Below are 11,995 nucleotides of genomic sequence, written 5' to 3'. Positions count from 1 at the left end.
CAGATAAGGCATATGTAACTTTGAAAGTTTTGAAATAGCAGCTGTGAAAAGCTCTACGGTGCTTCTTATTTAGAAAAAAAATATTTTCTTTCTTTTGGATTTCTTAATTGTAAAGCCTCTAGTCTAAAATACCAATATGGAAGAAGATCAGGAACAGAATTTCCTTATGGATAAAGATCAACAAATTCTTTTAATGTTGAAAACAATTATTCAAACTCTTATCACAGCCGATGAAAAATTAAGAGGCTACAGAAAAGAACCAACAGACAGCCTGGATATGAAAGCTCAAACTTTGACCACAACTAAAGAATTATCTATACAAAATACAACAGAAAAAGTGGAACATTTAAATACCATGCCAGAAGAATTAACTGCTCAACAAATACTGACATTTGAAAATCCAGAAAAGATACTGATAACATGGAAAAAGGAAAAGGTTTCCTATATAAATCAGAAGGAATTGGAGGATCCAGAAAAAGAACAGTTGGAAGAGAAGATAAACAATTCAAAACAACCACGTCAATATGAAAAAATAAAGAGACAACCTGCCAGATCTACTAGCCCTCTCAAAAAAATGGTGACCGGATGGTTTTGTCAACGCCAAATAACATTTATGACAATACAAGAAGATTGGTTAGATGACCCAAAAATAAGGACATGGGAGATGACTTGGCAAAGAAAAAAAGCTAGAATAAGATTGAAGAATAGAGTTTCGACCATCTTATGAAAATTTAAAATAGAATATATTTAAATAGATAAGACGTGTATGTTGAATAAGATATTGCTATAAATTGAGATAAAGGAAAGCTTTTGGCCATTAAAATTTAGTAGCATAAATACTAATAGCTAAATTTGAATATTGATTTGTGTATAAAGAAAGAAATTTGTGTATAAAGGTCATGTAAAGGTGAATAGGATATAGATAAGCTAAAAATTTATTGATGAAAGTAATAAACAGGTCTATATGGAACATTGATTCAGGTAATTATTAGTTCAAACATGAGATAGCAGATACAAAGAGGAAGAGAGAGGAAGTATTAAATATTGAAATAAAAAGAAATTTTGATCACTAATTTAAGAAATTCAAAAAGTAGCAGAAAATAAGGATATCATATTGTATTATTAATTTGTCGACATAGAGGGTGAGAAGTTAAATTGATAAGACATGTACTCTGAATATTAGATTTTGTGAGGAATGGTGATAGAGGAATTGGGAGTATTTAAAATCCTGGGAATGATAAATATCAAACGTTAAATTTAAATATTAGTGGAAATTAAAAATGGAAAAATTTATTAGGTCATTGATTGTCTAAAAGATTGTATGTTAGAATAATTAGAATATATACAAACTAAAAACTATTGATATATGTAAGAAAGCTATGTTTTATGTGACTGATAGAATAAGAATTGTGTTAATTTACATATGGACAGTATTTATTAAGAGAAAGAGAGAGGAAATGTTTACGGTAGTAGTTTGAAATCAGTACTAATGATATCTGTATGTAATTGAATTATTATAACCCAGCCGCCACATTGCTTGTCAAATATGTGAATCAATAAAATTTATATTTAGTTAGGTAAAGTATTCCTAAGTCTAGAAATGAAATAGATAATCTTTATTATCCCACTGATTTTCTTGGGGAGAACAATTTGCATTATAATTGATTTAATTCAGTTGCTCATTTAGCTCAAACTTCACAGTATTTTCTCTCTTCCACTTAAAATCTAATCTGCATTAGGAATTGTGAGTAGGCATTGCATAAACTGTAATGCAGCATTCAACCTGTAATGTTTACCTAACCTCCTGGCAAACAACAAAGGATACAAGACAAAAAAAATTCCTATATCCACATCAGCAGGAATAACAAAAAGGCTGCCAGTGTCACAGAAGTATAGAATTGGAAGGGATTACAAGGATTATCTAGTCCAATGTTTCCCAACCTTGGAACTTTAAAAAGCGTGGACTTCAACTCCCAGAATTCCCCAGACAGCATGAGGTTAAATCCACACATCTTAAAGTCCCCAAGTTTGGGGCACACTGATCTAGTCCAACTCCCTGCACTGTGGGGAAAAAAAAAGAAAAACAGTAAATCATTCATGAGATATGGCCATCCCGGCTTCTTATAAAGATCTAGAAATCAGGAAAACATACCCTCTGGTAGGGTAGAGAATGTTTGGAGATCATTATGATCTTAAATCTCTGGTCTGCAAGGCACATTCAATGCAAAACTGAAAATCTTCCTGGAAAGGATCATCGTGGAGTAAGTCTATTTGTATTCTTGAGGATCTTTGCAAATCTGCTTCTTAATTTCTGTGGCACTTTGATTTCTCTTTCTTTGTATGTTGAGGAACACTCTGGGCACCAGAGAAAATGCTCTCCCAAACATTGTTCAGACTCTCCAAAGAGATCCATTTGCCCTTTTCTAATCTAATCTAGGAATCCTAATACTTCTTTCTTTCAGAAAGAATAGGGGTGAGATCACATGTTTTCTTCATCTGTGTGTTACTTTTGCCATTTTTCTTCTATAACCTCTTCAGATGGGCTCTTTTAGGAGACGACTTTTGATGCTTTTTTTTTTTTAAAGCAGAAAACCAAGCTGATGATTTTAATATTGGAAATGGCTGTTTCCAGAATGGCAGTTGGTGTGATCTGGCCATCCATTCTTGTCAAATGTTTGGCTTTTGGGCTGCACCTCCTGGAACATATTATAACCTGGCTGGTGGAGCTGGTTATCCTGGCATTCTCTCATGGATCTCCCAGGCTGTTTTCAACATGGTTTGCTTCAGTACCATTTGACTGGTTGCACTCTGAAAAGCTTTCTGAAATGGTTGGGCCTTGCCTTAAGAAATAATAGTTGCCAAGAAAGTTTAGCAACAGTTCAATTTTAAAACAGGAGTCTTTGCTGTTGGGACAACATGTTCTCAAGTCTTCTCGATTGTACCTTTCTTAGGGGAAAAAAATATGTCACAATGCAGCTTGGAGCAAAGCACTGTGGGATAAAGAGAAACCTGGTGAGCCTAGGAATGCCAGTGTTTAGCAAAACAGACTTACAATAAGTCAATTATGGATAGTCCAGGAGGAAGTATCTACAGCTGGTTATCTTATGCTGGCCCTTCACTTAAATGACTTATAGGATGTTTCTCTGCTGCTGCCTTTCTAATGCCCCAAGGTGTGCTTTCTTTTTATCGACTCTTAGGTTTCTACTTGATGTCTGGAGTGGCTTTATTTCCTTTATGATTTTATATTATTTTGCTTCTTTTACTATGTGACAATGGATGTTTGCATTAAGATGGCTTGCTGGGCTTGTGTACCTCAGGTTACCATACTTCCTACCCACCCTACCAAACAATAACTTTTCCAACTGTTTCTGTCTGTCTAGTCCATTCAGGCAGAGTGAGTGCACTCCAGGTCCCCTCAATGATGCCATCTTATGGGACCAAGGATGTCTACCTTCTGTGTCACCCTACCTGCCTTCTGGAACAGCATCCCTCCCCCCCTTACTGAGATATAAATGGTACCAGTGCTTTTTTTCTAAAAAAAAAAAAAAAAAGGTGCTGGAACTCACACACTTCATACAACCCGTCTTGCCTACCCTACAAGATTCCATCCAAAAAAGGTACCGGAACTCCGTTCTGGGCGTTCTATGAGAAAAAAAGCCCTGGATGGCACTCACTTACTCTTAAGACCTGGCTCTATTCCCAGGCTTGGGATTAGTGTCTCTGTGAAGCCCTTGTTGTGGTTTTTGTTCTTGTTGTTATGGTGTTTTTTTGTCACACTTTGTTGCTATGTTTTTAATTGTTTCAATATTTGCATGTTTGAATGTTGCAAGTTGCTCAGAACTTTTTGAAGTGGTAGATTTAAGCAACAACAATAACCTTCCTTTGCTCACTAGTCAAGGAATGTGATTGTTGATCATGCTGAAAGTCATGATCTTTCCTTTGCTTAGGAGTCCTGATTAATAGTTATGCTACAACATCTGGGCCCACAACCATAATGCTCTGCAGTGAGGCTACTTGCCTTGATGGTTTTTCAGCAGCTGCAGGGGAAATTGTGACTGGCCTTTGAGATATTGCAGTACAGTTCCCATCATCTTTCAACTCTGGTAATGCTAGCTGGAGGTTCCTTTGAGCTGCATTCCATTAAAATTTGGTGAACCATGGATTCCTCATCTGGGCATCACATAAAATTCTGCAGTAATGCTTGCCATCCCAGTTACCATGGGTTTCATTTATTGATCTGTTTGTCAATCACATTTATTTTTGGCTAGCTTGAGTCTTTGCAAGTTGCTTCCAGGGGACTGGTGATGGGAATCAGAAGTCATTTCTTCAACTGCTTTTTCTAGGTTTCTGTCACAGTGACTATTTTAAGCTCATCCTTTCTTTTCATCTCCTCTTTCCTCTTTTCATTCTCGTCTCTTTGCCCTTTGATCTTTGGATAGCAAAGATTCTCTAGCTTGACAAAGCCATGCCTTGCTAGACTCACTAATTGCTTTCTATTCCTGCAGCTCTTATTCACATCTTTCATCTTTGTGTGCCCAATTTCTTATCAGTAAGGTGGTCTTGATGAAAGATGGTCACAGTAGTGTTTTATTAATACATCATTTTGAATGGCTTAACATACAAATCTTACACAATTACCGTTTTTTTCAAAAAGAAGATACAATAATATATGGTATCCTGAAGGCACAAATTGGTTTTCAAAAACAGTGGGTTCTAAATCTCTTCCTATATCTGTTTCTGTATTCAACCACTTGCTTATTTGTCTATGTTTTCAACTTTGGGCAGTTTGGGGACATAATAGAAACTGTTCCCCAAAACGGGATTCTTTTTGTGAGGTGATGTGTTGTAGAACATTCTCCTTTCAGTTTTTAAATTAAGCCAATGAAAAAGTCTTGTTAAGCAACATAATTGATAAAGGGTCTGGAGGCTAAATCCTACATTAAACAATTAAGGGAACTAGGTATGTCTAGCCTAATGAAGAGAAGTAGTAGGAGTGACACAATAGCTGTCTTCCAGTACTTGAGGGGCTGTCATAGAGAAAAGGGGATTGACTTGTTTCTCAAAGCACCAGAGGGCAGGAAGAAGCACTGGGTGGAAGCTTGTTAAAGAGAGATCCAATCTGGAACTAAGGAGAAATTTTCTGACATTTTCTGACATGAGAGCAATTAATCAGTGAAAAAGCTTGCCTCCTGGATGCTCCATCACTGGAAGTTTTCAATAAAAGATAGAACAACCATTTGTCAGGGATGATATAAGGTCTCCTGCCTTGGGCAGGGATTGAACTAGAAGACCTCCAAGGTCCCTTTCATCTCTATGATTCAATTTTTTTTCTGTAAGAGAAGAGAATTTTGGGGGAAAAAACCCCTCATGTCTAGACTAGGAAGTTCTTGAACTGCTGTAGGGGCAGATAGCTGTGAGATCTGCATGGGAATGGCTGGTCTTTCATTACAGAATTCTCTTCCATTCTGCAACCTTCTTGGCTGTTGTTGCCTTCATTCCAAAGCAGACATCAAATGGGGACTCCTCTCATGCACTTTTGCTCAGCTAGGAAAGAAAGGGCAGTCAATAAAGCTGCAGAGTGACAGAAAATTGTATGTATTCATCCGTGATAGTATCAACAGTTGGAGCCCCTTTCACTTTCAAGAATAAAGAAATAAATTCTTGAAGAGAATAAGATGGAAAAACAAAAGCCCCTTCTTTTTTTTCTTCACATGGGAAGAAAACTGAGAAATTGCATGAGACAAGTGTCAAGTGCCAGGGAAATCAGAAGATCCAGGCAGTTCAAATGGGTATAAAGATTTATCGCAAGCTTAAGCTTAAGAATCTGAACTACTAACAGCCAAAGCAAATTGGCGGTAGATAAGAGTCAATGGAATGCAAGGTGGGCTGGACTTGGATCTCTTGTGGGCATGAAGAGATTTGAGACTGATGACACATTTGACCCCTCCCTTGGTCTCAGCCTGGTCATCTATAACAACTTGCAGGATAGTTTCTTCACATCTCAGCTAATCTTTAACATTGACGGCCCTTTGTTACAGCCACAAGAAGCTGCCATCTCCTCAAGCAGTAGCTTAGCTTTCCTGAGAATTGTGCCACTTCATTCTCTCCTAGGAGAGTGATTGCTGCTGCTTAAAGCAACAATAGTTCTTTTGAGTAGATAGAAATAAAATAATAAAAAAGGGAGGGACCTTTCAAGGGAGCAGAATGAGCCAAATCAATCCCAGGGCCCGGTGTGTTGGCAGGAAAGCAGTCTATACATATAACTGACATAGCATGAACATGAGTTTCTGGTATTCCTCAAGGACTGCTTTTCTGTAATTGACTTTTGACTGTGCCCTGAGCTCTCATGAGCCTTTAAGAGTTAACGAAGCAGAGCTTTCACATTAGGCCGAGACTGGCAATTTCACACCCGCGCGTGCATTTCTGTGCTGATTTAGCTGTAAAGTAATTTCTTTCTGTTCCCTAGTTTCAGCCATATGCTAATAACATCTGTTAGTGGAGCTTCAAGATGCTTCCTTGCTCATGTCTTCTCTCTACAGACTACAAGATTAATATAGCTCCTGCCATTGTCTTGCAGATAATGGAAGCCCAGAGGGTGAATCTCCCTCTTTTATGGATCTACACAGGACTGGTATTTTATGTTTGTGGCTGGGCTACTGTGAGGTTTTCATGGGTTTTTTTTAAGCATGCTCTTAACAAGACCTGCAATTACTCTATCTTGAGCATCTGAGAGCTTTCAGTCCAATTTTGCTGCGATTCATTTATAATCTATTGAAGTCAGTGTGACAGCACCTGCTTTGCTTGGCAGTGAGTTTAATGTTAGTCTTGGGAGGCCTGTAGAGAAAGTAGTTTCTTGAAGCTATTGCTAGAATGGCTGTGGCCATTTTTGCTGTGTGCTGGATTGGAAACCAAGAGGTATGTCCCTAATTTTGCATCAGTGCTTAAAAAAAAATAGAATGGGAATTTAGCTCTTGGAATGTTTTTGCTGCAGTAGTAAAGACGTGGCATATGATAGGATAAAAATGATAATTTACTCATAAGCTCTTCACTTGTTTTGGATGTATTCTGGGCCAAGTGCAAGTTAATTTTCAACCTTTGTTATCAACTACTTATTAGATATCAGAGATAATAAATTATATCTTTTTGTTTACTGTGGAGAGTCTCCAATGTAATATCCGAGGCTGTTCTTTGCTTACTAAGTTCTATCCAACTTTTTAAAAAGGTTGATGCTGATAATCAAAATTTGTATACCACCCAACTTCCAATGATTCCATATGCCATCATAAAAATTAAAGATGATAGATCAGTCCAATGTTTGGAAGCTTTCCAAAAAATAAATTCATGAAAGTGATACCAGTAAGATCTCACCATTACAAATCTGCCCATTAACCCACAAAGATGGAAACCCCTGATTTACCTGATGTATTGCATTTCTACCCAGCTGATTTTGAGGGATCTAAGACAACTCTCCACAGACAACTTGCTGCAATCAACTGACCATGACCAACTCACTACGGGACTACCTGCTATGGGACAATTCACGTTTTTGTTGAAATTATTGAAATTCTTGTATTTTTGGATTGACTTTGTTTATTTTGTTATTATTGGAGCCATGGTGGCACAGTGGTTAGAATGCAGTATTGCATGCTAATTCTGCTGACTGCCAGGAGTTCAATTATCACTGGCTCAAGGTTGACTCATCCTTCCATCCTTCCAAGGTTGGTTAAATGAGAACCCAGCTTGTTGGGGGTGATATGCTGACTCTGTAAACTACTTAGAGAGTGTTTTAAAGCACTATGAAGCAGTATATACGTCTAAGTGCTATTGCAATTGGCCACAGTTCTGTTGAAATTAATTTAACTTTTGTATTTGTTGAATTATTCCACGGTGAGTTGTCCTGCAGCAAATTGGCCATGGTGAGTTGGCCGTGGCGAATTGACCTGGGTGAGTTCTCCCATTCCAGATTTTGAGAAAGTATATGTAGATTTTTTTTAAGCAGGATTCACCATTTCCATAATTGTGGAGTTTATCCTGAGCTTCTGTATGGTTTGCTTTCTACAGTAAGTATGCCTTGATAATGGTCACTGCTGGCAAACATATAAAATAAATATGGAAAACTTTTGGAGGGTTTCTTTTACGTTCAGTTTTAATCTGATATTTTAATAGAAACCATGGAGCCTAAGGTCAAGAAGCAATTTCCTCCTTTATGTTCTTCCTTCTTAACTGAGGTTCAGGATCAGATGGATAGATTTTACTCTGAAACCTCAAAGAGATCTTTCCAATTGCTGAGAAAATGCTAGGTGCATGCCCCCAAACCAATCTGTAATTTGATTGGTTCTTCTTGCAAAATCCAGATAGTTTAAACCATGGTTGAAGAGCCTGGCTTGTGTATAAATCTAAGCTAGGATTCTAAAATATTGCACTCCCCTAAATTAATAAATTATTATTATAGAACCAAGGAATTTACCTGCCTGGCATGAACAGAGCTTGTTCCTTTTCAGAGTAATTGGCATAAAAGCCTAGAACTACTCAGAGAATTGTTAAGACAATTCCATTCAGGATGAGGGGGTCATATAGGTGTCAGTAGCATCACATTATTGCCATTATAATAGTGATTGGGGCTTTATCCCAGAGGATAAATTGCTTTTATGGACAGCTCAGTTAATGTTCTGACATGACATTAAAATGTTATCTTGCTAATGCAAACATTTCTGAGTGGACTAGAGGAGAAACTAAATAGACTTGCAGAATCTGCTGTTTTCCTCCAAAATTACCATAGTATTTTGCAGTGATTTCATTTCAGTGAGGTCAGAATTTAAAATGAGACTAAGCAATCTGGAGTCCTCTGGATGTTTTTGAGAGATATTTCCAGTCAATTCGAACCAGAACAATCAAGGGTTAAAAATGCTGGGAATGATAGAGAAAAAAAATGCCTAAAGTGCTTACTTCTAATATTTAAAAAAAGGCTTTCCAACTCTGACATTACATCGATTCATTTGTTTGCATAATGCTAGAGGTGAATATTGATAGAAAAAACTTTGAACTCACATTCACTCTTTTCAAAATGCATCTATTAACTTCAACATTATGGAGAAACCAGTTTTCTGCCTTTCTAGAAAGAAGTTGGATTGAGTGAAAGCGTTACTTCCATCCTATGTCCTTGTGAAAAAATTCATTCACATAAAGTATATTTCTCCTAAATAGGCATATTTCTCACAACCAGTTTTCTTGCATTTAGATGTTTTGTACATCTCCCCTCTTTTGCTAATGTAAACATTCTTATAAACACATCATACACAATTCCTATTGATAAATTGGTACTGCAAAATCTAGCAGCGTGCTAATATTGATGAAAACTTGCAGTGTGATCTGTGCATACTTTTGGAAAATACACATTGGTGATTTAAACAGCTTTCTCACCCATCAGTTCATCACTCAATAGATGGATTTTTGTCAGTTCCTATTCTTCTGAGAATCTATTGTTTGTGTTTCTAGGATGTCGTGTCCTTTCCTTTCCAGGTGATCAACGTTCCAACATTGTCAATGAGTCCAGCAGCCTATTAGGGGGGTCCCCTCGAAGGCAGTGTGGACGCAAAGGCTCCCCCTATCACACTGGGCAGCTTCACCCTGCTGTCCGAGTGGCCGATCTTCTCCAGCACATCAACCAAATGAAAACAGCAGAAGGGTATGGCTTCAAGCAGGAATATGAGGTGAGAAAGGTCACAAAAGTGATCCACTTCGTAAAGCTCACCCTTTCTCTCCTTTCAGTTCCTATGCATTCCACCTCTGATAATGTGATGGAAATTTGGTTCAACTTAGAAAAAACAAATTAAAAATGCTCTCTTTTTCCATTCAATGGAATGAAAATGATCAGAGAGGAAAAATATGAAAGAAGGTTTCTGACATGCTTGCAAAAGTTAATGGCATGAATGTATCCTCTCTTGGGTGAAAACCTCCTTTTCTTTCATCTGCCTTTCCTGGAGAAATCTTCCTTTTGTTGGATTCTGTTTCCCACTGCTGACTTGGAAAGGCTACAAGCAGTCCAATGCCACCATGACACGATGCCCAGAATATTTCATGGATAGGATAATGCCAAAAGGACATTGTGTCCTCCTGAAGCCACCAGCACTGTCTCTTCTGCTATATCCAAAAAGAACATTTTCTGCTACTCCATTTCAAGATGTTGTCACAAAAAATATAGTTTTCTGCAGGATTTCTTGGTTGATAAAATTGCTGTCTCATTTCCAATTGCTTGAGACCTTCTGCTCCAGGATTACTGGTCTGGGCCAGTCTGACAAACCTGGGCTAGTTACAATAATTGGGGCACCTTGAAAAGCTGCTGTGCATGTCCCAAAACCAGTTGTTTGAAAAGCACTTTGAAATAATAAACAGGGAATGAAACACATTATTTTCTTCTATTTCTTCTCTGTTACTTTCAGCAGTACTTTCTATTATATCACACCAGCATTAATAAAAGCTGCTCATGAAATAAAAGAAAATAAAAAACTGGAATGCATATCCAAATATTATATAGTAGGAGTAGGTGGGGGTGATGTCCAAAAGCCCAGGAATCCAGTCCAATCTCAACATTGAGAAGCAAATGACCCAATTTTTATTAAAAGGAAAGTGGGGAGGAAAAGATCTAGATCTAGGACTTCCGGTGGCAGGCGATTTCGTCGGTCGCAGCTGTTTGCTGCCTCCCGCCTGTTTTGCGTAAAAGCCGGTTTGACAGCCAGCACCAGCTGTCAAACGGCTTGATACCTTTCCCCTGGGCATAAGGGGATAGGTGAGCTGCCCGGGGTAGGAGTTGAGTTCCCGAGTCGTCCTATATGGACGATGTAGGTGAGNTTTATTTATTTTTATAAATAAAAAAAATTATATATCAAGATTCCCCAATCCCTGGGCTGTGGAGTGGTGCATGCACAGGATAGGTAGTGCACAAAACCATCCCTCCCCAGGGGAGGTTTTCCACAAAATTAGTCCCTGGTGCCAAAAAAGTTTGGGACCGCTATCTTAAACAACTTTTTTTGTTTTACTAGAACTGAATGATGAGGCTTTAAAGATGACAAATCAAGACAAGACAAAGAAAGGAGGGTTTTTTGGTGTATGGTTAGAGAAATTGATAAATTACTACAGTATGTTCAAAGTAAAGAAAAGTAATATAAAACTGATATATTTGATTAAGTTTAACATATATGTTGCTATTTCTAGTCAGTCAATGGACTTTTGCTGATTAGGACTTTATAATTTGATTATAGATGAGATATGGGAAGAAGAGATCTTTTTTAAAAAAATATATAAGTGATGGTGATAAGTTACTGAAATTGTTTGTATTTGTCTTGATAGAGGGGGAAGTCATGCCTTTATATATTTATATATCTTTTTCTGTATTTTTTTTCTCTTTTATATATATATTTTTCTTAGTTTGTATTAATTTTTTTATCTTTAGAAGTGTAAACGTCCTGAGATGTTTCAATCGTTTGATGTTAAATTTCAAAATAGATGTGATCAAGTGATGCAACAACAACAGGATTTATTACAACAACAAGATTTATCACAGAAACAGGAGGATTTTTGCTTGAATGCTACAATTGCTTCTCAAGATCTGGTTAAACAAGTGGATGCGGTGGTAGCTGATGAAAGTTATCCACACCCTGAAGGGGCCATATTAGAACCTTACATTGACTTTTTAAAAACGAATAAAATTGTGGAACAAGGAACAATACAAGAGAGACTGAGTAACCCTGAACAGGCTTTTATATATCAAGATATACAATTTGAAGAGTCAGAGCAACTTAACTGTGAATTTATACTGGGAGTAAATGTGGAAACTATTAGGCAAACTAATCTCATACAAAGCTACTTGGACTCATTTCAATTGCTAAAAACAATAAAGATTGATATCCAGATTATATTGGCAGAAAGGGGAGCAAATTTTGCTCAGTTTGAAGTGATTAAGTTTTGTAACCAAATCTTGAGGTTTGATAATCGAAAC

The 11,995-nt window shown here is 37.3% G+C and overlaps 1 protein-coding gene across 1 annotated transcript in view; it reads left to right on the top strand.

The window, feature by feature from the left end:
* PTPRU (protein tyrosine phosphatase receptor type U) overlaps positions 1–11,995 on the top strand; it is a 335,303-nt gene that overhangs the window by 218,467 nt on the left and 104,841 nt on the right. The window contains exon 19 of the mRNA XM_029283530.1: positions 9,520–9,710. Coding sequence (XP_029139363.1) covers positions 9,520–9,710 — 191 coding nt within the window. The remainder of the gene's footprint in view (positions 1–9,519; positions 9,711–11,995) is intronic.

Source organism: Protobothrops mucrosquamatus, unplaced genomic scaffold (genome assembly GCF_001527695.2).
Source record: "Protobothrops mucrosquamatus isolate PMUCROS unplaced genomic scaffold, P.Mucros_1.0 scaffold116, whole genome shotgun sequence".
Lineage (NCBI taxonomy): Eukaryota > Metazoa > Chordata > Lepidosauria > Squamata > Viperidae > Protobothrops > Protobothrops mucrosquamatus.
This window is presented reverse-complemented; position numbering and strand designations above follow the sequence as displayed.